Here is a 26950-nt window from a genome sequence, read left to right as displayed (position 1 = left end):
CACAATCCAAGGCCCAATTTGCCTGTTACTCCAGGTGTTTCTTGACTTCCTACTTTTGCATTCCAGTCCCCTATAATGAAAAGGATATCTTTTTTGGATGTTAGTTCGAAAAGGTCTTGTAGGTCTTCATGGAACCATTCAACTTCAGCTTCTTCAGCGTTACTGGTTGGGGCATAGACTTGGATTACTGTGATATTGAATGGTTTCCTTGGAAACGAATAGAGATCATTCTGTTGTTTTTGAGATTGCATCCAAGTACTGCATTTTGGACTCTTTTGTTGACCATGATGGCTACTCCATTTCTTCTGAGGGATTCCTGCCCACAGTAGTAGATATAATGGTCATCTGAGTTAAATTCACCCATTCCAGTCCGTTTTAGTTCGCTGATTCCTAGATTGTCAACGTTCAGTCTTGCCATCTGTTGTTTGACCACTTCCAATTTGCCTTGATTCATGGACCTGACGTTCCAGGTTCCTATGCATATTGCTGTTTACAGCATTGGACCTTGCTTCTATCAGCAGTCACATCCACAGCTGGGTATTGTTTTTACTTTGTCTCCATCCCTTCAGTCTTTCTGGAGTTATTTCTCCACTGATCTCCAGTAGCATATTGGGCACCTACTGACCTGGGGAGTTCCTCTTTTGGTATCCTATCATTTTGCCTTTCATACTGTTCATGGGGTTCTCAAGGCAAGAATACTGAAGTGGTTTGCCATTCCCTTCTCCAGTGGACCACATTCTGTCAGGCCTCTCCACCATGACCCACCTGTCTTGGGTTGCCCTGTGGGCTTGGCTTAGTTTCATTGAGTTAGACAAGTCTGTGGTCCTAGTATGATTAGATTGACTAGTTTTCTGTGGGTATGGTTTCAGTGTGTCTGCCCTCTGATGCCCTCTTGCAACACCTACCATATCACTTGGGTTTCTCTTACATTGGGCGTGAGGTATCTCTTCATGGCTGCTCCAGCAAAGCACAGCTGCTGCTCCTTACTTTGGATGAGGGGTATCTCCTCACCACCACCCTTCCTGACCTTCAACGTGGGATAGCTCCTCTAGGCCCTCCTGTGCCCACGTAGTCACTCATCCTTGAAAGTGGGGTCACTCTTGGGCATGGGATGGCTCCTCCTGGCCACTGCCCCTGGCCTTGAACGTGGGGTGGCTCCTCTTGGCCATCGCCCCTGACCTCGGATGCGGGGTGGCTCCTCCCGGCTGCCACCCCTGACCTCTGACACGGGGTAGCTCCTCTCGGCTGTTCCTGCGCCATTGCAGCCTGGCATTCTCGGCTACTGCCTGTGACCTTGGACTTGGGGTAACTCCTCTTGGCCGCTGCCCTTCGGGCATGGGGTCCTCCCAGCTTCTGCCCCTGACCTCGGAAGTGGGGTAGCTCCTCTCGGCCACGCTTAGTGCGCTTGTCGCAGCTGCCTGTGCTTAGTGCGCTGGTTGCAGCTGCCTGCGCTTAGTGCACTGGTCACAGCCGAGAGAGAGAAAGCTTCTGACATAGACATCAGAAGGGGGCAGAAAGAGTGCCCCCCTTCTAGTCTTTAGCCAGATGTTTTCTATCTGTTAGAAAGCTATTAATCAGTTAAGAGAGGCACCTCAAGGCTGATGGAGTTTCACTAGGCCCCTCTCCCACAATATGCATTTTTGAGATAGGATGGCATGAGGTGTGTCATCCCCCAGCCATGAAACAATTGATATGAATACTGGTTTGTTGAGTTATTATCAGCCCATTTTGAGAAAATAAAAAAAGGTTAGTCTTAGGTTGAACCATTTTGAAGAAAGGCAAATTCCAAAGCAAATACATAATACATTAACATATCTTAAGAAAAGCATTTCCATAAGAAAAATGCATTGGTTAGCTCAAGATTTGAGAAAAGTTAAATTCAGGTGGAACCAGGTGTCGTCATGGCAACATGGAATTTTAAGAGAAAAAAATCTGACACTTGCAGCCTATTTCCTCCATTTGGAGGCCCCTGGCCTTCCTGCCTGTTACCTTCTCATTCCCCTCTTTTTTTTTTTAGGAGAATTATGTTCATTCCATAACTACTTCCTACTGTTGAGGGGTGTCATCCATAAATTGTTGAGGCAACATATTTTTCTAACCCTCATATTGAGGGTCTCTGATCCAGGTGCCCCAAGTAGTAGTTGGAGAAACCTGCCACAGTCGCAGGAGTTTAAGCAACCATTTGTAACTTAAAGCCTTCAAATGACTAGAAAGAAATCCAGCTACAGTTATGGATGCAGGGAACAAACAGCAAAAACAGAACAATCAGAATTCTTGCAATTGCTATAGTTTTGCACCATGAGGAACTAGTTAATGTCTCCCAAAGTGAGGCAGTTGAGGCTTCAGGAGCATCCATAGGCTGAGTCATCTTGTTTATGTGTTTAGTAAAGTGAGTAACGCTAGTGCTCATATCAGGTATATATGTACGACACGGTATGAATGATGGCACAAGTCCCTCTTTGTGGAGCTGTCAGAATATCTAAGACCAACCTGTTTTGTAAAACCACCTTTCTAATTTGTATTTGTTCAGCATTAAGAGCTGAAATAGCATTTTTGAGAATCTTGTAAAGCTGTTGGGTAAAGTTAGAGCATCCACTTGTAGCATAACATCTGTAGTTCCCAGAGAGGGAACAAACACTGCAGCCAAATAATCGTGCTAATGAAATACAGACCTTGCCCAGGGAATTCCAAGGTGTGGTAAATTAGCAGGCTTCCCTGGAAGCTTTGAAAATCTGAAGCCATGAGTAAAAGCTAGACCTAGGGTGTATCTCCCTATCCAGCCAGGGGGAAGCCATGCTCATTGGTAAGAGCCATATATTCAGTAGGTCCTGTTTGGAGCAAGCCAGTGTGACTGAGGTATCCAGTTCCAATCAGTGCCTGGCCAGGCAAAGGAAGGCCCCAAACTGGGATTGGAAAACAGGGGAATGATTATGTTGCATATTTCCTGAGGCAAAATCCCAAGTGTTTCCAATCATTATGATTAAGTTGTTGGCTAACTTCTGGGGATAGCTCTATTTGTTCCCAGCTTATGGGGGAGCTAGATATTAGGCATCCCTTTTCAGGAGTTAGTGTATAACCTCATCCCATATTTGATAAATGTCAAGTAAAAAGCCATCACATCTAGACCCATTTACCTTCTTCTGTGTAGCAAAATAGTCATTAAACCAAGACAATGTATAATCAAAATTAAAAGTCACATTATGTCCATAGTTAAGGCACAAAGTGTTGCACCAGTCCATTTTAGGATTGTTAGATGTCATCAGATTAAGAAGAGGCATCACATATGATTGTTGCCGAAGGTATTCACAGATTTGGAGAAAGTCCTTTCCTTGAGGTGGAGATGCCCACCATGGGAAGCCTTCCACTGATGAAGAGGGGAATGCTCCACAAAGCTAGCAGTTAGACCAATTGTGGAATGTAGCATAGGAGTGAGCCCAGGACAGGAAGGCATTGTCTTGAGGATCAAATGGCAGACTCAGGATTTTTGGAGTGAGCAGAAGCAGGCTCACATAGATTATCAGGCCCATCTGAAAAGCAGAAAGTTAGAGCATAGAAAGTAAAGACATGAAATGACATCACTTAGTTCTGGCCAGGGTGCCACCTCTTAACTCAAGTGTGATGCACCCACGAATCAATTCCTGGCACTTCAACAGCTGTGGGAGAAGAAAGAATAATCTGGTAAGGGCCTTCCCAGAGAGGCTCAAGGGATTGGCCCCCAGATCCGTTATTTTTATCTGGACCTCAGTTCCTGGCTCAAAGAGAGGCTTGCTTGACACAGAGGCTGGGTCAGGAGTCACCTCCTGGAGTTCCATTAATGCCTGTTGAAAAGCTGAGAGCTGTTACATAACAATGTCTGTGCATAAAAAAGGGCCTCCACAAATACATTCAAAAAGGGACAGTCCCTCCTCTTTGGGGACAGTTAAGCCCTCAATTGTCCTGCATCTCTTGAGTTAACTTGCACAGATGTCTTTTAATAATGTCATTAACTTTTTCAATCTTTCCTGAGGATTGGGGTCTCCAGGAACAGTGTCAGTGATATTCTATTCCTAGAGCTTTAGACACCCCCTGAGTTACAGCAGCTTTAAAGGCAGGGCCATTGTCACTCTGAAGGCTCTGTGGCAGCCCAAACCTGAGAATAATTTCATGGATTAAAATTCTTATAACCTCCTTAGCCTGTTCACTACAGCAGGGAAAAGCCTCAATCCATCCAGTAAAAGTAGCCACCCAAACTTGTAAGCAAGAATATCCATTAGCTTTTGGCATATGAGTAAAATCAATTTCCCAGTCCTCTCCACGAGGATATTTTCCATTTCGTTGTAACCCAGATTTTGCTAGCTTTTCAGTCTCTGGGTTATTTTTCTGACAAATCTCACATATTTTGATAATGTCCTTTAAAGTCTTCATTACATTTTTACCTTCAAACAAACGAGAAGCCATCTGGTAAGTACTCTCAACACCTAAATGAAAACAGTGGTGTAAATTCTTAAGAATTTTCCAATGAGCATTTTCAGGAATTATTAATCATTCATCCTCAGACTGTAACCACCCTTTATCAGTAATCTTTGTTCCTCTTTTCTTCTATCTTTCTAACTCCTCCTCAGTGTATTGTGGTTTTTTTTTTCCTGTTCCACAGAACCTGTCCAGATCAAAGGCATCTGCAGTGAAGGGGTTTTGTAAAATGCTGCTTTTCTGGCTTGACAGCCAGCTGATTATACCTTAGGCTACTTTACTCCCGTCCCTGCTATGCCCTTTGGAGTGTGTAACAGCTACTTCTTTAGGATGATATATAGCAGTTAAAAGCTTCTCAATCTCTTTGAAATACTTAATAGGTTTTCCTGTTGCTGTTTTAGGCTTTCTTTCCATATTGCAGCACGAGCATGTAAAGTCAAATAATCATACTTGGAATCAGTGTAGATATTTACTTGCCACCTTTTGCTTAACTCTAGAGCAATGGCAACCCACTCCAGCGCTCCTGCCTGGAGAGTCCCATGGACCGAGGAGCCTGGTAGGCTGCAGTCCATGGGGTCGCTAAGAGTTCGGCACTACTAAGCAACTTCACCTTCACTTTTCACTTTCATGCATTGGAGAAGGAAATGGCAACCTACTCCAGTATTCTTGCCTGGAGAATCCCAGGGGAGCCTAGTGGGCTGCCGTCTCTGGGGTCGCACAGAGTCGGACACGATTGAAGCGACTTAGCAGCAGCAGCAGCAGCAGCAGCAGCAGCAGCAGCAGCAGCAGAGCTCGGGTCAGAGCCACAAGCTCTGCTAGCTGAGCACTGGTTCCCTGGGGGAGAGATTTTGCTTCTAAACCTGTTCAGCCATCACTACTGCATAACCTGCTTCATGCTTCCCATCCTGAACAAAAGAACTGCCATCTGAAAATATTTCCATATCAGGGTTGTCTACTGGGGTATCCATCAGATCTTCCTGAGATGCATAGTTTAAAGTTAGAAATTGGGAACAATCTTGATGAGGTGTTTCATTTCTCTTCTCAGGAAGTTAAGTGGTAGGATTTAAATTTCCGGCAAACTTTAAGCTTAGTTATTGATGACAACAATGACTGATATTTAAGAATCCTACTGTCTATCATCCAAGTATTAATCTTAGAGTTTAAGATTCAACTCACGTCATGAGTACAGTAAGATTTCATCCATTAATTATTTTGAGGGCTTCAGGTGTTAATAAAGCCATTGCCACAATTACTCTTAGAAGGTGTGGCTACCCGCGAGAGATTACATCTAATTCTCTTCTCAGATAAGCTACAGATTGTTGGTGAGGCTCTCAGGGTTGTGTCAAAACTCCCAAGGCCATAACTTTTCTTTCAGTGACAAATTAAATTCTAACCCTGTGGGCAAGCTCAAAGTGGGAGCTTGCAGGAGAGCAGTTTAAAGAGTCTTAAAAGCCTTTTGAGTCTTTGGGGACCAAACCAGCTTGTCAGTTTGGGTCTGCTGAGTCTCAGATATAAGTTTATATAAAGGCCTGGCAAGTCCCCATAACCTGGAATCAAAATATGGCAGTAGAATGTGATTCCTAAAAATCCTCTCAGTTGCCTTAAAGTCATAGGTAGAGGATGATTTAGTATAGGTTTAGTTCTCTCGGGGCCTATGGCCCTAGTCCCTTCTGACATGATTAGCTCCAGCTATCTAACAGGTTGTTGACAAAGCTGAGCCTTTTCCCTTGATGCCTTATAACCGCAGCCTGCCAGAAAGTTTAAGAAACCTTCTGAGGCTTGTGAGCAAACTTCCTCTGTCTAAGCACAGAGCAGAATATCATCTATATACTATAGCACCCCTGCCTTGGAGCTATTAAAATTTTGTAGATCCCGTGGCAAATTTTGCTCAAATAGGTGGGGCTGTCATGAAGTTGCCAGGGCACAACTGTCCAGGTTAACTGAGAAGCTGGCTGCGTAGGGTCTTCAAAGGCAAATAGAAATTGACTTTCCTCCACCAAAGGCACAGAATAGAAGGCATCTTTTAAATCAATTACTCAGAAATATTTGTTTTATTCAGGAATTTCAAACAATAGAGTAGAAGGATTAGGCACCACAAGGTATTAAGGAACTACAGCCTCATTTATTATTCATAAATCATCAATTAGTCTCCATTTACCTTTTGACTTCTTTATACTCAAAATAGGAGTGTTGCACAGACTGTTACAGGGGATTAGTAGCCCCTGCTCCTTTAAATTCTCAATGATGGGTTTTAACCCTTCCTTAACCTCAGATTTCAGTGGATACCGCTTTTTATGTGGAAATAAATGCGGGTCTTTGAGCTTGACAACTACAGGAATAGCATTTTGTGCTTGACCCATGGATTTTCCATCAATCCAAACTCTAGGATTTACATTTTGTTCAATTAAAGGGAGAGAAAAGGAGGGCTCCATATTCATGAAAACAGAGGCATGGACCTTGCTCAGTATAATCCCTCCCTGAAAGGGGTGAGGGAGACTCAGAGACTCATGTGAAAATAGCACAGAGTCCCAGTTGCAGCTTAGGGGACGACTGAAATAATATCTTTTGGCTGGTCCAGACAGTCCCATTACAGAAGTGGGTTGGGAAGAAAGTGGGCCAGGGGCTTCAGTAAGCACAGAGTAGGTTACCCCAGTGTCCAAAAGGAAATAAACAGATTGGCCCCCTACAGTTATTAATACCCAGGGTTCCTCAGGTGTAATTAGGATGGGAACTTGTGTGGGCACCCCCAGGCACCTTCAGTCCTGATGGTCTTGAGAGTCCAACCCCTGAAACGTACACCTCTGTGGGCAGTCTCTCCTCCAGTGTGATCCCGGGGAGGCTCAGATGCCTTAGGGCAATCCCGCTTGAGGTGCCCTCCTTTCCACAGTAATAGCAAGCCCATCCCTTTTCACCTGGGTCCCTCTGGGCATTTTTCTCAGGCTGTTTTAAGATAGTTTCTGACAGCCATTACAAGGGCTTCTGCCTGTTTCTTTGCCTTTCTCTACCTTTCTTTCTTTTCCTCATATTCCCTGCCGTAATAGACTGTCTGAGCCAGTTGCAACAGATTATCTGAAGACTGATTTGGTCCATACGCCTGTTTTAATAGCTTACAGCAGATATCTGGAGCTGATTGAGTGAGAACTCTGTCTTTTAAAATCACTCTTCCCTCTTCACTTTTGGGATCAATCTCAGAGAATCCACAAAGGGCTTCCTTCAGTCTATCTGGGAATTTACCAGGAGCTTCTTTCTCTTCCTGTATTATGTTTGCCTATTTGGCATAGTTTAAAGCCTTAGCATGTGCTTACTCAAGTCCTTCAAGAATACATCTGACAAAATGACTCTGAGCCCATCTTCCTTTAGCCGTGTTATAGTCCCAGTCTTGTTCTATAATTGGGACCACTTAATTCCCAGTGGGGAGAATGGCTATCTCATCCTCCCTCTTCGCTACTGATTCATTACCAAGTCATTCATCTCCATAGACAACAGCTTTCCCCCAAACTCAAGTTTTTGAGTCAGGAGTTAGTATTTGTCCCAGGATATACATCACATCTCTCCGAGTAAGGTCATAAAACAGAGTAATACCCTTGAAGGCTCTAATATATTTTTCTGGGTCATTTAAATAGTCTCCCAGATCTTCTTTGATTCTTTGTACTTCTTGACAAGAAAAGAGCTTATTAACTCTCATAGATTGATTATTTCTCCTGGTGGGTGCTTCATGAAGAGGCAACAGCTTGTGTGATTGTTCCTCAGCTGCTCTGGTTGTTCTGTGCATATGATCCTAGGGATAGGTTGGAGAAACCTGCTTTTCTTTATCTCTTTGTCTCCTGTCCTACATCTCATCCTTAGTTTTGGCTGTCTGAGCTTTTCTTACTTTGACTGTCTGAGTTTCTATTGAAACCAGAATAGTCTGAGGTTGTACTGAGACAGGGGTTGTTTGGACCTGTACTTGGGCAGTTTGAATCTCAGTTTGGGTTTTTACTGAGACCAAGGCAACCTTTCCTAGGGGGGTTTCCTGACTTTCAGTTTGCTCCGTTTGGAGCCCCAGGTATGGGGGCAAAGTAGGAGGACAGGAGGGAGTTGAAGTTTTCATGCCCAAATCTATACCCTTAGGACTTAAGTCTGGCATGCTTGCAGAGAGAAAAAGGGCAACACGTATGCTACTTCTACCCACTTCCCTTGTTTTCTAACAAAGAGACCCTCCAACCAGCCACCATTTGCCATCATCCAGTGGATACAGTGGCCAGGCAGTATCAGTACCTAGGAAGATCAGGCATGTCTTCTTTAAGCTCTGGGATCAAATCTATCCCAGTTTTTCAGGATACAGCTCAAAGGAGTGAGGCTGGAATTGTTAGCAGCCATCTGTAAGAGGGGGAAAAAGTGACCAGCACCATCTTTCTACCAGAGGCATCCCACCCTGCTCTAGATGGGGGTATAGACACACTTTACACTGAAGTTTTCTTTCCCTGGTCAGACTTAGTCTGTCCCTTACTGATGCAGGCACCTTACTCATCCCTCTCAGCTCTACTACTGAGGCAGGGTGGAGATACACCACGGCTAGACCTGATGGCATCCCAGACTAACGTCCAGCTCCTCGCCATTAAATCCTTGCTTGCCTTTGATGCCACCTGGGGTGCTATCAGTGTAACCTTCCAGAATGCCTCCCAAGCTAAGACCACTGGGGTAAACATTAGTCTCCTGAATGCCTGTACACAACCTTGAGTATATTCCTGACCACAGTAAGACCAGTGCAAACATAAAACCAATAGGCTCCTTTTGAGCATCACCATACCAGTATTCCACAGATTCCACAGAGAGAATATCTATGGAGTTGGGACAAAAGCCACTGAGAGCCTCCTCTGGTCCACTAAGAGCTAGTGTTACCAAAGGAAGAAGCCTGCTGTACTTCCTATCTGAGTAACCTTTAACCTGAGAGATACTCTTGGAGCTAGAGCTCCATCTAGCTTTTGACTCCTAGCGAGGCTAGTCGCTTCCTGACTAACAGTCTAAGTTTGGGACCTAAATAACAATGCACAGTAAAGATATAGATCACAAGTTCCTTGAAAGTCTATGATCTGACAGATTAGGTTAGTAGTTCTAATTCCCAAGAAGTTATGAAATGGTCAAAGAGACCAGAAAGCTTGACTGAGAAAGGGGAGTTCAGTCCACATGCTTCGTCCATCTCTGGCCACTCCCCAAAGGAGACATTGGGTGCCTCTTGACATTAGCAGGTTGGTATAATCCCCTAAAAGGGTCTCTGCCATAAGCTGTATGAGGTCACCTCAGAATCACAGATTAGAACACAGCCCTTGGTTCACAAGGGCTACCATAGTAACACACAAGCATACCATAGTAAAGTAAAGCAGAAGATGTGTATACTGAGAAAGCAGAGAGGCTAGAGCTCTGAGTGTTCTTACCTTGTCCTGAAGATCCCAGACAAGGCCCCAAGAGAAAGGTTGTTGAGCTGTGAAAGACGCCAGGATTCTTGGCCTCCAGAAGACAGGAGTTCAGTTCAGGGCTAGTGATGAAGCTTGATCGCTTAAGAGCTTTTCTGTAATAAAGTTTTATTAAAGTATAAAAGAGATAGAGAAAGCTTCTGACATAGACATCAGAAGGGGGCAGAAAGAGTGCCCCCTTCTTTAGCCAGATGTTTTCTGTCTGTTAGAAAGTTATTAATCAGATAAGAGAGACACCTCAAGGCTGATGGAGTTTCACTAGGCCCCTCTCCCACAATATTCATTTTTGAGTTAGGAAAGCACAAGATATGTCATCCTCCAGCCATAAAACAATTGATATGAATACTGGTTTGTTGAGTTATTATCAGCCCAAGGTTTAATAAAATAAAAAATTTAGTCTTAGGTGGAACCATTTTAAAGAAAGGCAAATTCCAAAGCAAATACATAATACATTAACATAGCTTAAGAAAAGCATTTCCATAAAAAAAACGCATTGGTTAGCTCAAGGTTAGAAAAAAAATTAAGTTCAGGTGGAACCAGGTATTGTCATGGCAACACAGAATTTTAAGAGAAAAATATGTGATGCTTGCAGCCTATTTCCTCCATTTGGAGACCCTTGGCCTTCCTGCCTGTTACCCTCTCACTACTGACAGCCTGCCAATGTATTTTTGGAGACACTAGAGGATATAGTTCCTCAGAAAGAATCCATATATTATGTCTGAGAAAACCTACTATATAAAATACAAAATTTTTTTTTTTTCTTCTGTTACTTTGATATGATGAAAACAAACAAACACCACACTTTTAGACTTGTGATGTTGAGGGAGTCATTCTCTCTTCTAGACTCAGTTTCATCATTCAGGTAGCCTATGGGACTGTGAGATAAGGGAAATACAGTATGTGAAATGTTTGTGAAGTGTTATACTAGTGTAATGCTAGTGATGGTGGTGTTTGTTCTCAAGCAAAAGTAGAGCTGGGAGACTCAGAAAGTATCTTGGGTGTTATATAAAGTCTGACTTACTCACCTATAGAATAGTTCCTGATTTATAAGTTTATTGTCAAGAAAAAAGAGGGCTAATGCCCACAAAAGAGTAACAATAGTGCCTGGCACAAATTATAGGTATTAGTCATTTCATTCTTAGTATTAGAATATATATGTATATTTACTTGTACTTATGTCATCTGCAGTTAAACTATGCATGAGTTATCATTCTGTGCAAAAATTTTAATTCTTCATGAAAACTTTAGAGATAGGGTACTGTCCCTTGTGATGCTCCATATATGAATCTTAAGTTGACTGAATATTGACTTATGCAAGAAAAAGGTTTTATGAAAGTCAATTCAAGCCATCAGGAGTAGTAAAAGCAATTCTAAGTTAACTAGAGGCATATCAATTTAGTTGCCAGAACTAGGGTGAGTCACTTTTCAAGGACCCACTGGTGCTCTAGCGGATAATAAGGCATGTCAGGAAAGACTGCTGCCCTTCCCTTTGACAGATAGAATCACACTGGGCAGCAACTGAAAGGTCGTGCATCAACACTGCCTTATGGTGTTTGATTTAGGGAAGTGGAAACTTCTGGTGGGTAACAGTAGGGAATTATTAAATCTAAAAAGTGCTTCTCATGATACTTTCCCTTCTCTACCACAAATAGTGGCTTCCTACTACTTACTTATTAAATCTAATTCATCCTGACTGAGCCCTAATGTATACATATTCATTTCTTTCTTTCTTCTTTCATAAAATGAATCTTTCCTTGTAAGTCTGTTATTTACAAAATTCAGTTTATATGTGCAACTAATATGTAGTTTAGTTCTGTGAAAAATAACATCAATAAAATGAAAGAACAGTAATATAATTAGAAGTAACCTTTTGACAGAAAACACAGTAAAATATTTTTTTCTGAATTATAGACTGAAAAATTGTAATATCAAATCATGCTATTTGGAGTAAAATTTTAAATTCTTCTTTAGTCCTATTGAATGAATATTGTTACCATCACAAATGCTTCTTGAGAGTCAGCTATGCATTGTTAATGATGTGCTTATAATGATTTTCTCATTTTATGCAGCTTCCTCCAGCTTTGCACCACAACTTGAAAAGAAGGATTATAGAGAGATTCAAGAAATCCCTCTTCAGCCAGCAGAGTAACCCTTGTAATTTGAAATCTGAAATTAAAAAGGTACAGTATTCTACATATAGAAATTCTTCTTTTACTAACAAAAACACATCATATGAATTAAATTTTATCTTCCCATGCTTGAATTCTCTATTAAACTCTGCCCTTTCCTGAAGCATGTTATCAATGTTTCTCTTAGCCCATTTGGGCAGCTATAGTAAAAATACCAAAAACTGTGAGTTTATAAGCAGCAGGAATTTATTGCTCACAGTTCTGGAAGCTAGAAGTCCAAGATCAGGGTGCCAGAATAGTTGAGTCTAGTAATATCTTCCAGGTTTCAGACTGTCAACTTCTCGCTATATCCTTACATGGCAGAGGGAGGCAAGAGAGCTCTTCGAGGCCTCTTTTATAAGGGTACTTTTAATAAGAACAGTTATATAAGGGCTTTATTTTTATGGCCTAATTACTTCAGCCCTGGGATTTCTTTGGAGGGAATGATGCTGAAGCTGAAACTCCAGTACTTTGGCCACCTCATGCGAAGAGTTGACTCATTGGAAAAGACTCTGATGATGGGAGGGATTGGGGGCAGGAGGAGAAGGGGATGACAGAGGATGAGATGGCTGGATGGCATCACTGCCTCTATGGACGTGAGTCTGAGTGAACTCCGGGAGTTGGTGATGGACAGGGAGGCCTGGCATGCTGAGATTCATGGGGTCGCAAAGAGTCGGACACGACTGAGCAACTGAACTGAACTGAATTACTTCCCAAAGGTCCCTCCTGGGTTAGTTTCAGTGTACAAATTTGAGAGAACACAAGCACTGAGACCATAGCATACTTAAGATGTTAAATCAAGGATGTGTCTTTGCCTCTAATTTTCTCACCCTTATTTCTGAAGCCATCAACCTCAGAAGACTAATAGAAAGCTCTTTTAGTGTTACAGTATGTTTCCTAAGAAGAAATGTTATTAAATATCTTTAATGTAAACAAATATATATGTCTTTTTAGAGAATTCTATTCCAATCTTTATTGGAATATTCTTCACCAAGCCCATAAATTGAAGTTTGCAACCCTGAACAAGTCACTTAAGCATCTGAGGGCATAATTTTTATCATGTAAGAAGCTGGAACGAGCCATTTCTTAAAGTTCTTTTCTTCTTTGACATTAGAGAGTCTCCTAGACTTTGGGTGCTGGTAAATATTCCTATTCTTACATAAGAAAACTAAATCACAAAGAGGTTAAATCAACCCCAGATGGAAAGAAAACTGTTTATTTCTGATTAACACAACTTGGCAAAAGGATATCCTTTTGACCTTGTTTGTAGCCATTTTGATACAGGCCTTGGAGATGGTCACAGGTTCTGTTCTTCTGTCCCAGAAAGACACAGGCCAAACAGCTTGGGCCCACTGGTGTAAAGATGCTTGCTTCTGTTCCAATTTTGTGTGTTTTTAAAAAGTTTCAGCATATACTGGTGCTGAAGCTGAAGTTCTAATACGTTGGCCACTTGATACAAAAGCCAACTCATTGGGAAAAACTGATTCTGGGAAAGATTGAGGGCAAGAGGAGAAGGGGGCAACAGAGGATGATATGGTTGGATGGCATCACTGACTCAATGGACATGAATTTGAGCAGACTTACGGAGATAGTGAAGGACAGGGAAGCCTGGCATGCTGCAGTTCATGGGGTCACAAAGAGTCAGACACAACTTAGTGACTGAACAACAACAGAATATACTTAAATTTTGGCTCAGGCATGCAGCCAATGAACTTTTTATTTAAGGTTTATTTGAAAATTTTACTGTATCCAATCTGTAGCATAAATCAACTCATAATCTTGGCAGTGTTGGAGTATGGAGGAAGCCAAAAGTGCCCACTGAACTGAGAAGGCATCTTGAGACCGATAAACAAGGCAGGAAACTCTGTATAATCAAATTTGTTCCAGGCTAACTTACAGGGTGAAATTCCCTGGTGATTCAGTGGTAGAGAATCTGCCTGCCAATACAGGAGACATGGGTTTGATGTCTGGGTCAGAAAGATCCCCTGGAGAGGGAAATGGCAACCCACTTCAGTTTCTTGCATGGGAAGTCCCATGGACAGAGGCTACAGTCCATGGGGTTACAAAAGAGTCCAACATGACTTAGTGATTGAACAAGAGCAAACTTACAAGGTGGGATGGAGATCAGGTGGACAATGACCCAGAAGCATTTGCAGCTGCTCCCCACACCTTCGAGGAGCCACTGGGAGGGTTTTATAGTTAACTTAGGGTGTGGCAGTTGGTGCTCAGAAATAGGATGTGTCTTCCTAAGTCAAGTTTATGAATTGATAACTGGTCACATGGGCACAAGGAATACCTCAGCCAACATCTTTATCATTGTCTTTGGGGACTAGCAGAGCATGGAGGCCACCTGGTCATGATGATTATTTAAAAACTTCTCTTAACTACTAAGGCCCTGACAACAGAGGTGTGACTTCCTGGCTAGTACAGTCCTGAGTGAGGTCAGGGGGGAGGACAGGAGGAGCCACATGGGCCCAAGGTGGTGTCAGTTACCCTGACAGTCATATGGGCTATCTGATAAGAAATAAAAAGAAGTATGTTTTTGCTTCTCTGCCTTACATCATTGGTATCTGCACATACACAAACAGGGGATGGGGAGAAAAATGCATACCTGCAGGTAATCAAACTATAAACCCTACTTCATCAAGCAGAGAGATCTTTTGGATTGTCTTGGCAAATAAGGCTGAGAAACAAAAATAGGGGAGATCAAAATAGAGGTGGAGGAGACTTTAGATATTTATTGTGTGATATTCACATATTACATCATGAATACCAATAAACTGATTCATTTTGTCTCCTCTGGGTCAGCCTCTCTTGTTGCAGAGCACCAGCTCTAGGGTGCACAGGCTCAGTAGCTGTGGCTCGCAGGCTGTAGAGTGCAGACTCAGTAGTTGTGGCTCATGGGCTTAGCTGCTTCATGGCATGTGGAATCTTCCTAGACCAGTGATCAAACCTGTGTCCCCTGCATTCCACTGCACCACCAGGGAAGACCCCAGTAGATAGATTTTTAAAAGATAAAAGTTCAAATCCCCCATAAAACATTACATTTTACCAAGTTTTATGTTCTTATTAAAATGATGTTCAGAATAATCCGGTCTGTCCATGCATTTACTTTGAGATCCTACCTTTATGAGAGGAATATGCCTGCCATGAAATGAGGCTTGAAGGTGCTGCGACCTGTCCCTGCTCTGTGATCCCAGCAGGCCTGTCCTTGGAGCAAATCATTGCTTCTTTGTGACTTGGGTTTTCAGTTTTGCATCCTTTCCTTGGTGTCTTTTTTTTTTTTTCTCCTTTTCTTTTGTTATGCCCCCACCCCAGCCTTGTCTGCCTCCTCTGTGCTGTCATAGGATGCCACCTTCTCTTCCTGTTCTGGGGCATGAAGGAACCAAAGGGGGGCATAGATTCATTGCTTTCAACTTTGTTAAGAGGCAGATTAAATTATCCTGTGAAGAATGTAGTACTCTCCTCATCTGATTCTATGTGTGTGGTGGTTCTTACCCTTATGGTGTTCGTACCCTGCCATCAGGCCTCACCTCCCATGAGGTAAAGAAATCCTACGCCTGGAATATTAACCTAATTCTCTATTAACACCTTTATTAGCTTTTCCTGTCTAGAATTAATCTCCCCTTTCTCTATGCTTCAATCACCTTTTCACTCATATCATTGTGTTTTAAATAGCTTACTATTCTAACAGCCTGCCTTTTCTGTTTACCCAAAGGTAGTGAGTAAGTTTGCTAATCTTTGACTCCCCAGAGTCGTACACAGAGCCTAGTAGATATTAATGGATAATTGCTGAATAGAGAATAAATTCTAGATTGATACACATATTCTGTGTAACATATCCTGTACTGTGGTTCTGTTCTTTATTGATATATAAATATTGATATAATATATTTATATATTTATCCTTGGAAAAGAAAGCCCTCCTGCCTCCAATCTCAATCTAAACAAGGAAAGTTTGTGACATGTTTTTCCCCCTTCTGGTGTAATCTTTAGTTAGTGACAATTTTTGTCCAGAAATGGCTTTTTCATCCCCTGTACAATCATAGAAGAGTCGCTCACGCCAGTGGTGACAGGCCACAAAGTCAATGTGTTTTCTACCCTCCCCTCTGAAGCTTATTCTAAAATCCAGGGACTCCATATCCCAATTAAGTTTAAAGGAGTCATTATGGGATGATTGCACCTGACATGAGTAGCCTGAGACCCAGCAGGATATGCAGAGGAATCAAAACATGGCAGAGACCTTTTCCAAGAAATTAAGCTCTCCAATCATGACTCACCTGAAGTGTCTTCAGTCCAGTCTGCTCAAATATGGCTAGGATTGCAGGGTGAGTAAAGCACCTAAGCAATTGTCTTTGAGAAGTAGGGTTTTCAGCATGAGAGAAACGAGTAACAGAAACAAAACAGAAAATACTAATTCAGATTAGAAGTATCAATATGAATCAGTATTAATTCATGACAGATCTTATCTTCTTAAAAAAGGAACATATTTCCTACATTTCACTAAAATAATCTAGAAATAAAGCCAGCGGCAGTGTGCTCCCTTTGCCCCCGTGGCTTTGGAAATACAGCCCATTGCAGCTGCAGGCCAGGAACTGGATATGATCATGTTAGAGTATCTTCACTCTATTTACAGATTAAATAGCAAGGATGCTGTCAGGGCAACTGCAGGTGTGTCAGCAGGACTTAGGAGCCAACTTTAAAGAGGCCTCCCGCAGACTATTAGATAATTAAAGCATCAGTCAGCATCAGTCACCACAATTAATTGAGTGCATTAACGTTTAAATCCAAGAGATCACAACAGTGAAATGAAATCCCTCATTAATTACCTTTGGAAGATGCTAAGTGACCAACTCATTATTTTAAAAATTATTTAAAAAAGAAAAGAATAAAGCATTTATTCTGCCTTTCCCTTATGAATTTTTTCTCCAGGTAACTAAATTGATGTTGGGGGAATTTCCTCATTGTCAAAAAACTTCAACTAATAAATACTGAAGGAATAAAAAAAAAATTATCATTTTGCAGTCCCTGAATGAAATAATGGATCTGACATGATCACTACTGATTGCTGGTATCACAAAAAAGGGAGCAACCAGACAGTGTGCATGCCTCCTGATGGATGTACATGGCACACCTGTGAAGTGTACATGCTAAACACTTGAATCTGCATCTGACCAACCTCTCAGATTTAAGCCTAAGAAAATAGAGTATAAATACTGGATCTTTCTGTTAACAAAGTGACCTATAAAGTCTAATACATACTAATAGAAAAGAGCTGTAGGTTAGGAAAAAAATGAAAAATCAGGCAACATTTTATGTCTTAAAATTCAATCAAAGAGGACAAGAAAAACATAAAGAAAGAAAAGATAAGATGATTGACAAGTAAGGGTGATAAAAGACATTGAAACATTTCTCACTTCTGGTACCTGTTAATAGGTACCATTTATTTAGGCTTAATTTTCTTCAGAGTACTATCTCAGTTGATTAGGTTCCAAATTGTTTATGTAGTTGTTCTACAGCAAAGATAACCTTATTTTATGATATGGAAAAGTGTTACTCACTGAGTTGTGCCCAACTCTTTGCGACCCCAAGGAATGTAGCCTGCCAGCCTCCCCCATCCATGAGATTTTCCAGACAAGACTGGAGGGGGTTGCCATTTCCTTCTCCAGGGGATCTTTCTTACCCAAGAATCAAACTTGGGTTTCTCACATTGTGGGCAGACTCTTTACCATCTGAGACACCAGGGAAGCCTTATGATGTGGAAAAGAAGGTATAATTTAAAGAATTTAATGAGGGTTACGTTTGTAGTTTCTCTTACAAATTTTATTTTCTTTTATTTAGTTTTTGCCTAAAAAGTACTATATTCTCAAATGACCAATAAACTGCTACAGTTCAGTTCAGCTCAGTCACTCAGTCATGTCCAACTCTTTGCGACCCCATGGATTGCAGCACACCAGGACCCCTGTCCATCACCAACTCCTGGAGTTCACTCAGACTCATGTCCATTGAGTCTATGATGACATACAACCATCTCATCCTTTGTCATCCCCTCCTCCTCCTGCCTTCAATCTTGTCCAGCATCAGGGTCTTTTCAAATGAGTTAGTTCTTCACATCAGGTGGCTGAAGTATTGGAGACTCAGCTTCAGCATCAGTCCTTCCAATGAATATTCAGGACTAATTTCCTTTAGGATGGACTGGTTGGATCTCCTTACTGTCCAAGGGACCCTCAAGAGTCTTCTCCAGCACCACAATCACTCACCCCACTCCCCCTTGGCAACCACAAGTCTGTTCTCTGAGTCTCTGAGTCTGTTTGTGTCATATTTTGTATTCCACATATAAGTGATATCATGTGAATTTGTCTTTCTTTTTCTGACTGACTTCATTTAGATGACAATCTCTAGGTTCATCCATGTTGGTTCAAATGGCATTATTTCATTTTTTTATATAGCTGAGTACTGTTTCATTCTATATTTATGTTACCACATCTTTTCTATCCATTCATTTGTTGATGGACACTTAGGTTGATTGTGTTTTAGTTATTGTAAATAGTGCTGCTGTGAACGTTGGGTACATGCATCTCTTTGAATTATGGTTTTCTCCAGATATGTGCCCAGGAAAAGGATTGCTGGATCATATGGAAACTCTAGTTTTTGTGTTTTGAGGAACCTCTATATTGTTCTTCATAGTGTACACCAACTTACATTCCCACCAACAGTGTAAGAGTGTTCTATTTTCTTCACACCCTCTCTAGCAATTATTGCTTGTGTAATTTTAATGATGGCTATTCTGACCCTTGTGAGGTGTTACCTTATTGTAGTTTTGACTTACACATCTCTGATAAGTAGCAATGTTGAGCATCCTTTCATGTGCCTATTGGCCATCTGTATGTCTTCTTTGGAGAAATGTCAATTTATGTCTTCTGTTATTTTTTGATTGAGTTGTATGTTTTTTCTTACTGAGTTGTGTGAGCTATTTGTATATTTTAGAAATTATTTTCTTGTCAGCAGCATTGTTTGCAACTATTTTCTCCTAGTCCACAGGATATCTTTTCATTTTATTTATGATTTCCCTTGCTGTGCAAAAGCTTATATATTTGATTAGGTCCAATTTGTTTCTCTTTGCTTTTATTTCTATTGCCATAGGAGACTGACCTAAGGAAACATTGATAAGATTTGTCAGAGAATGTTTTGCCTATGTTCTCTTCTAGGAGTTTTATGATATCACACCTTATATTTAAGTCTTTAAATAATTTTGAGTATTTTTGTGTATGGTGTGAGAGTGTGCTCTAACTTCATTGATTTACATGCAGCTTTCCAACTTTCCCAGCAACATTTTCTGAAGAACTTTTTCCCATTTTATATTCTTGCCTCTTTTGTCAAAGATTAATTGACTGTAAGTGTATAGGTTTATTTCTGGGCTCTGTATTCTGTTCCATTGATAGATATATCTGTTTCTGTGCCTGTATCATGCTGTTTTGATTACTGTAGACTTGTAGTATTGTCTGAAGTCTTGGAAGATTATGCTTCCTGCTTTGTCCTTTTTCCTCAAGATTGTTGGCAATTCTGGGTCATTTATGATTCCATATAAATTTTATGATTTTTTTTTCTAGTTTTATAGAACAAATCATGTCATGGGTAATTTGATAGGGATAACATTACATCTGTGGATTGTTTTGGGTAGTATGGTCCATTTTTAACAATATTAATTCTTCCAGTTCAAGAGCATTAAATATTTTTCCATTTCTTTGAATCATCTTCTGCTTCCTTTATGAATGTTTTATAGTTCTCTGAATAAGACTTTCACCTCCTTTGTGGGTTTATGCCTAGATATTTTTCTGATGCATTTTTTTTTTTTACTTTCTCTTTCTGATATATCATCATAGTGTAAAGAAGTGCAACTGATATGCTAATCTTACACTCTGCTACCTTGCTGAATTCATTGATAAGTTCTAGTAGATTTTGTGTGGAGTCTTTTGTGCAAAATCTTTACCATCTGCATAAATTGATGAAATTACCTCTTCCTTTCCAAATTGGGTACCTTTTATTTCTTTTGTCTGATTGCTGTGCCTTGAACTTACAACACTGTGTTGAAGATGAGTGGTGATAGAGAGCATTTTTATCTTGTTCCAGATTTTAGCAGGAATGTTTTCAGCTTTTCACCATTGAGTATTATGTTTGCTATGGATTTGTCAAATAGCTTTTATTATGTTGAGATATGTTCTCTCTATACCCACTTTGGTGAGAGTTTATATCATGAATATGTGTAGAATCTTATAAAATACTTTCTTTGCATCTTTGTCTTTTCTTTTGTTGGTGTAGTGTATCATATTGATTAACCTGCATGTATTGAAACATCCTTGTGATCCTGAGATGAATCCCACTTGGTTGTGGTATATGATCTTCTCTATGTGTGTTATTGTATTCAGTTGGATAATATTTTGTTGATAATTTTTGTATTTGTATTCATCAAAATTATTGGCCTGTAATTTTCTTTGTCCATAGTATCTTTGTTTGGTCTTGGTATCAGGGTGATGGTGGCTTCAAAGAATGACTTTGGAGTGTTCCTGCCTCTTCAGTCTTTTGGTAAAGTTTGAAAAGTTTCAATATAATTTCTTCTTTGTATGTTTGTTAGAATTCCTCAGTGAAGCCTGAACGTTGGTTTGCAGCAAGTTGTTTGTTTGTTTTACAGATTCTATTTCACTTCTAGTGATTGTTCTGTCCAAATTATCTATTTCTTCTGTATTCAGTTTTGGGGGACTGTATGTTCCTAGACATACGTGGTCCACTGGAGAAGGGAATGGCAAGCCACTTCAGTATTCTTGCCTTGAGAACCCCATGAACAGTATGAAAAGGCAAAATGATAGGATACCAAAAAGGGAACTTCCCAGGTCATTAGGTGCCCAATATGCTACTGGAGATCAGTGGAGAAGTAACTCCAGAAAGAGCAAAGGGAAGGAGCCAAAGCAAAAACAATACCCAGTTGTGCATGTGACTGGTGATAGAAGCAAGATCTGATGCTGTAAAGAGCAATATTGCATAGGAACCTGGAATGTCAGGTCCATGAATCAAGGCAAATTGGAAGTGGTCAAACAAGAGATGGCAAGGGTGAACATCGACATTCTAGGAATCAGCGAACTAAAATGGACTGGAATGGGTGAATTTAACTCAGATGACCATTATATCTACTACTGCGGGCAGGAATCCCTCAGAAGAAATGGAGTAGCCATCATGGTCAACAAAAGAGTCCAAAATGCAGTACTTGAATGCAATCTTAAAAACGACAGAATGATCTCTGTTCATCTCCAAGGCAAACCATTCAAAATCACAATTATCCAAGTCTATGCCCCAGCCAGTAACGCTGAAGAAGCTGAAGTTGAATGGTTCTATGAAGACCTACAAGACCTTTTAGAACTAACACCCAAAAAAGATGTCCTTTTCATTATAGGGGACTGGAATGCAAAAGTAAGAAGTCAAGAAACACCTGGAATAATAGGCAAATTGGGCCTTGGAATGAGGAATGAAGCAGGGCAAAGACTAATAGAGTTTTGCCAAGAAAATGCGCTGGTCATAGCAAACACCCTCTTCCAACAACACAAGAGAAGACTCTACACATGGACATCACCAGATGGTCAACACCGAAATCAGGTTGATTCTATTCTCTGCAGCCAAAGATGGAGAAGCTGTATACAGTCAACAAAAACAAGACCAGGAGCTGACTGTGGCTCAGATCATGAAATCCTTATTACCAAATTCAGACTTAAATTGAAGAAAGTAGGGAAAACCACTAGACCATTCAGGTATGACCTAAATCATATCCCTTCTGATTATACAGTGGAAGTGAGAAATAGTTTTAAGGGCCTAGATCTGATAGATAGAGTGCCTGATGAACTATGGAATGAGGTTCGTGACATTGTACAGGAGACAGGGATCAAGACTATTCCCACGGAAAAGAAATGCAAAAAAGCAAAATGGCTGTCTGGGGAGGCCTTACAAATAGCTGTGAAAAGAAGAGAGGTGAAAAACAAAGGAGAAAAGGAAAGATATAAGCATCTGAATGCAGAGTTCCAAAGAATAGCAGGAAGATATAAGAAAGCTTTCTTCAGCGATCAATGCAAAGAAATAGAGGAAAAGCACAGAATGGGAAAGACTAGCGATCTCTTTAAGAAAATTAGAGATACCAAGGGACCATAACATGCAAAGATGGGCTGGATAAAGGACAGAAATGGTATGGACCTAACAGAAGCAGAAGATATTAAGAAGAGGTGGCAAGAATACGTGGAAGAACTGTACAAAAAAGATCTTCAGGACCCAGATAATCATGATGATGTGATCACTAATCTAGAGGCAGACATCTTGGAATGTGAAGTCAAGTGGGCCTTAGAAAGCATCACTATGAACAAAGCTAGTGGAGGTGATGGATTTCCAGTGAAGCTATTTCAAATCCTGAAAGATGATGCTGTGAAAGTGCTGCACTCAATATGCCAGCAAATTTGGAAAACTCAGCAGTGGCCACAGGACTGGAAAAGGTCAGTTTTCATTCCAATCCCAAAGAAAGGCAATGCCAAAGAATGCTCAAACTACTGCACAATAGCACTCATCTCACATGCTAGTAAAGTAATGCTCAAAATTCTCCAAGCCAGGCTTCAGCAATATGTGAACTCCCTGATGTTCAAGCTGGTTTTAGAAAAGGCAGAGGAACCAGAGATCAAATTGCCAACATCTGCTGGATCATGGAAAAAGCAAGAGAGTTCCAGAAAAACATCTATTTCTGCTTTATTGACTATGCCAAAGCCTTTGACTGTATGGATCACAATAAAGTGTGGAAAATTCTGAAAGAGATGGGAATACCAGACCACCTGACCTGCCTCTTGAGAAATCTGTATGCAGATCAGTAAGCAACAGTTAGAACTGGACATGGAAAAACAGACTGGTTCCAAATAGGAAAAGGAGTCCATCAAGGCTGTATATTGTCACCCTGCTTATTTAACTTGTATGCAGAGTACATCATGAGAAACGCTGGATTGGAAGAAACACAAGCTGGAATCAAGATTGCCGGGAGAAATACCTATAACCTCAGATATGCAGATGACACCACCCTTCTGGCAGAAAGTGAAGAGGAGCTAAAACGCCTCTTGATGAAAGTGAAAGAGGAGCGTGAAAAAGTTGGCTTAAAGCTTAACATTCAGAAAACGAAGATCATGGCGTCCGGTCCCATCACTTCCTGGGAAATAGATGGGGAAACAGTGGAAACAGTGTCAGACTTTATTTTTTGGGGCTCCAAAATCACTGCAGATAGCGACTGCTGCCATGAAATTAAAAGACGTTTACTCCTTGGAAGAGAAGTTATGACCAACCTAGATAGCATATTCAAAAGCAGAGACATTACTTTGCCGACTAAGGTCCATCTAGTCAAGGCTATGGTTTTTCCTGGTCATGTATGGATGTGAGAGTTGGACTGTGAAGAAGGCTGAGCACTGAAGAATTGATGCTTTTGAACTGTAGTATTGGAGAAGACTCTTGAGAGTCCCTTGGACTGCAAGGAGATCCAACCAGTCCATTCTGAAGGAGATCAGTCCTGGGATTTCTTTGGAAGGAATGATGCTAAAGTTGAAACTCCAGTACTTTGGCCACCTGATGCGAAGAGTTGACTCATTGGAAAAGACTCTGATGTTGTGAAGTATTGGGGGCAGGAGGAGAAAGGGACGACCAAGGATGAGATGGCTAGATGGCATCACCAACTCGATGGACATGAATTTGAGTGAAATCTGGGTGATGGTGATGAACAGGGAGGCCTGGCGTGCTGCAATTCATGGCGTCTCAAAGAGTCGGACATGACTGAGTGACTGAACTTAACTGAACTGATGTTCAAGCAACTTATCCATTTCTTCTTGGTTGTCCAGTTTGTTGGCATATAGTTGTTCATAGTGAAAGGTTGTTGCTGAGCCATGAAAGATGCCAGGATTCTTGCCCTGTGGAGGAGAAGAATTCAATCTGGGGCCAGTGATGAGGCTTGATCACTCAGAGCTTTTGTGTGATACAGTTATTAAAGTGTATAGACAAAGCTTCTGACATAGACATCAGTAGGGGGGCAGAAAGAGTGCCTACCTTGTTAATATTTAGCTGGATGTTATATAGCTACTAGCAGGCTGCTAGTTGGAGAAAGGAAATGTCTCAAAACTCAGAGACTGGCACCAGGCCTTTCACCCACAACATGCATTTTGGGATAACATTGGCACAAGGTGAGTTGTCCTGGGCCATAAAACAATTGACATGAATCTTGAAGAAAAGCAGGTTTCCAAGCAAATACATAGTTTCATTAACATAGTGAAGAGAACATTTGCATGAGTAACATATACTGGTTTGTCAAGTCAGTTCTGAGTCTTAGGTGGAACCAACTTGAAGACAGAGTCTAGGGTATATGCATAGTTCATTAACATAACTTAAGAAAAACATTTCCATAAGAAAAATGTATTGGTTAGCTCAAGGTTTGAAAAAAGTTCAGTTGAAACCAGGTGTCATTATGGCAATACAGAAGTTTAAAAGAAACCTCTTTTAAAGTTTGTATAGAGAAGGGGGAAAAATCTAATACTTGTAGTTTGCTTCCTCCTGCCACTTAAGAGAGAGATAAAAAAATGTCTTGACACTTGCAGGCTATTTCCTCTATTTGGAGATCCCTGGCCTTCCTGCCTGTTACCCTTACAATAGTATTCTCTTATGTTTTTTTGTATTTTTATGGTATCAGTTATTATTTCTCCACTTTCATTTCTTACCTTGTTTACTTGGATCCTCTTTCTTTTCTTCTTAGTGAGCCTGGTCTGACGTTTGGTAGTTTTGTTTACCCTTTCAAATAACTAGCTCTCTGTTGTACTGATTTTTTTCCTACTCAAGTTTCTATTTGATTTATTCCCTCTCTGATCATTATTATTTCCTTCCATCTGCTACTTTAGGTTTTATTTTTTCTTCTTTTTCTAATTCTTTTAGGTGGTGATTTAGGTTGTTTATTTAAGATTTTTCTTGTTCTTTGAGGAAGGCTTGTATGGCTATGGACTTCCCTCTAAAAAATATACATTTTTTAAAAAAAATATACATTTTTAAAAAAATATATACATTTTTTAAAAAAATATACATTCTTTTTTAAAAATTATACATTTTTCTTACTCTCCTCCTCCACATTTTATGATTTTGATATCCTCTTTTACATCATTATGTATATCCTTTTGCTGTTCATTGTAGATATTATCACTTTCACAAATTATTTTCTATTTTTTAAAGTCTGTATACTGACTTATTTAAATGTCTGATTGTGATTTTTCTATTTCCTATAGATTATTGCTTCTTTTGACTTTTAAAAATTTCTTTTAGAATAAGTTTAGTATTGCTGTATTCTTTTAGCTTTTTCTTGTCTGAGAAATTCTTTATCCCTACGTCTATTCTAAATTATAATCTTGCTAGGTAGAATATCCTAGGTTGCAGATTTTTCCCTTTCAGGACTTTGAATATATCTTGCCACTCCTAGCCTGTAACATCTCCATGGAGAAATCAGCTGAGAGTCTTATGGGGGTTTACTTGTAGTTAACTCTGTTTTTGTCTTGGTATCTTTAAAATCCTCTCCTTAACTTTTGCTATTTTAATTATAGATCTGTTTGGGTTCACCTGTCTGGGACTCTCTATGCTTCCTGTACCTAGATATCTGATTCCTTCTTTAGGTTGGTAAGTTTTCAGCCATAATCCTTCAAATATATTGTCTCTCCCTGTTTCTCTTTCTTCTTCTTCTGAAATACCTATTATGCATAGATTGACACACTTTATATTATTCCAAACGTCTTGTATGTTGCTTTCATTTTTGTCATCTTTCTTTCTGATATTCTGATTGGGTGATTTCCATTATTCTATCTTCCAGATCACATACTTGTTCTGTATTATTCAATTTTCCATTTATTACCTTTAGTTCAGCGTTCTCAGCAAACTATTCCCTATTTTTTCTTGGTTTCTGTTCATAGTTTATAGTTTCTTTTTATAGTAACCTGCATTTCTACTGATAGGTTTTATTCATACCTTCAGTATTTTTATTACCTCCTTTTTGAACTCAGTCTATTAGAATGAAGAGGTCTGTTTCATTGTTTGTTCTTCCAGGTGAATTCTCTTGGTCATTTACTTGGGAGTGGTTCCTATGCTTCTTCAGTAACTTGTATTCCTCTGACTCTATGAGTTTATGAGAAATGGTGTCTTAGAGGTGTTCTTAGAGGGCTATTTTTATGTGGGAGAGTTCCTGTGTAGCCTGCATGGGTTTAATATTTTTGGTGCAAAGGCTGTCTTTAGTATGGGTGCCTGCCACCTCTTTCCTCAGTATGTGCTGGCCATTACCCTTTTGGTAGGCAGTGAGCCTGGCGTTGTGATGACTATAGCCTGCACTGGATAGTAAGCAGGGCCTCTTCTTTGCTCTCTCATTGTCAATGCCCTGTCAGGGACAGGGTCTACCCCTTAGTTTTTGGAGCAAAAGCCCCAGATTCGTATCTGAGCTGCAGTATGAGGTAGATGAGATTGGAGCCCTCATACTTGGAGAGGAATTACTGAGTATTCTTCAGCAGGAGCTGTCTATCCAGGTGTGTGGTTGGTGGTGTCAACTGTCACCTGTTGTGTGGGCTCATAAAGAACAATATTGTTGGCACTGCCCTCATCCCCACCTCAACTGTGGGAATGCAGACATTTGGCCCTGGTGTCTCTCAGACACTGAATTCACAAAGCCACCAGTGCAGATCCATAGGTACTAATCTATTGAAGTCAGGCTCCAGGTAAAGGGGTTTCGCCTGGTGAGGGAACCTTTACCTACTGGTAAAGGGGTTTTCCAGGGTGAGGGAACCTTTCCTCTTTCACAGCTCT

At 40.6% G+C, this 26950-nt stretch overlaps 1 protein-coding gene across 2 annotated transcripts in view; it reads left to right on the top strand.

The window, feature by feature from the left end:
• Positions 1-26950, top strand: part of NEK10 (NIMA related kinase 10) — a 278135-nt gene that overhangs the window by 226030 nt on the left and 25155 nt on the right. For both annotated transcript variants that reach the window (XM_069561142.1, XM_069561143.1), the window contains exon 32: positions 11972-12082. In XM_069561142.1, coding sequence (XP_069417243.1) covers positions 11972-12082 — 111 coding nt within the window. The remainder of the gene's footprint in view (positions 1-11971; positions 12083-26950) is intronic.

This window comes from Ovis canadensis, chromosome 19, assembly GCF_042477335.2.
Source record: "Ovis canadensis isolate MfBH-ARS-UI-01 breed Bighorn chromosome 19, ARS-UI_OviCan_v2, whole genome shotgun sequence".
Lineage (NCBI taxonomy): Eukaryota > Metazoa > Chordata > Mammalia > Artiodactyla > Bovidae > Ovis > Ovis canadensis.
Note: the sequence above shows the minus strand (reverse complement) of the source record. Positions and strands in the feature narration are given on the sequence as shown.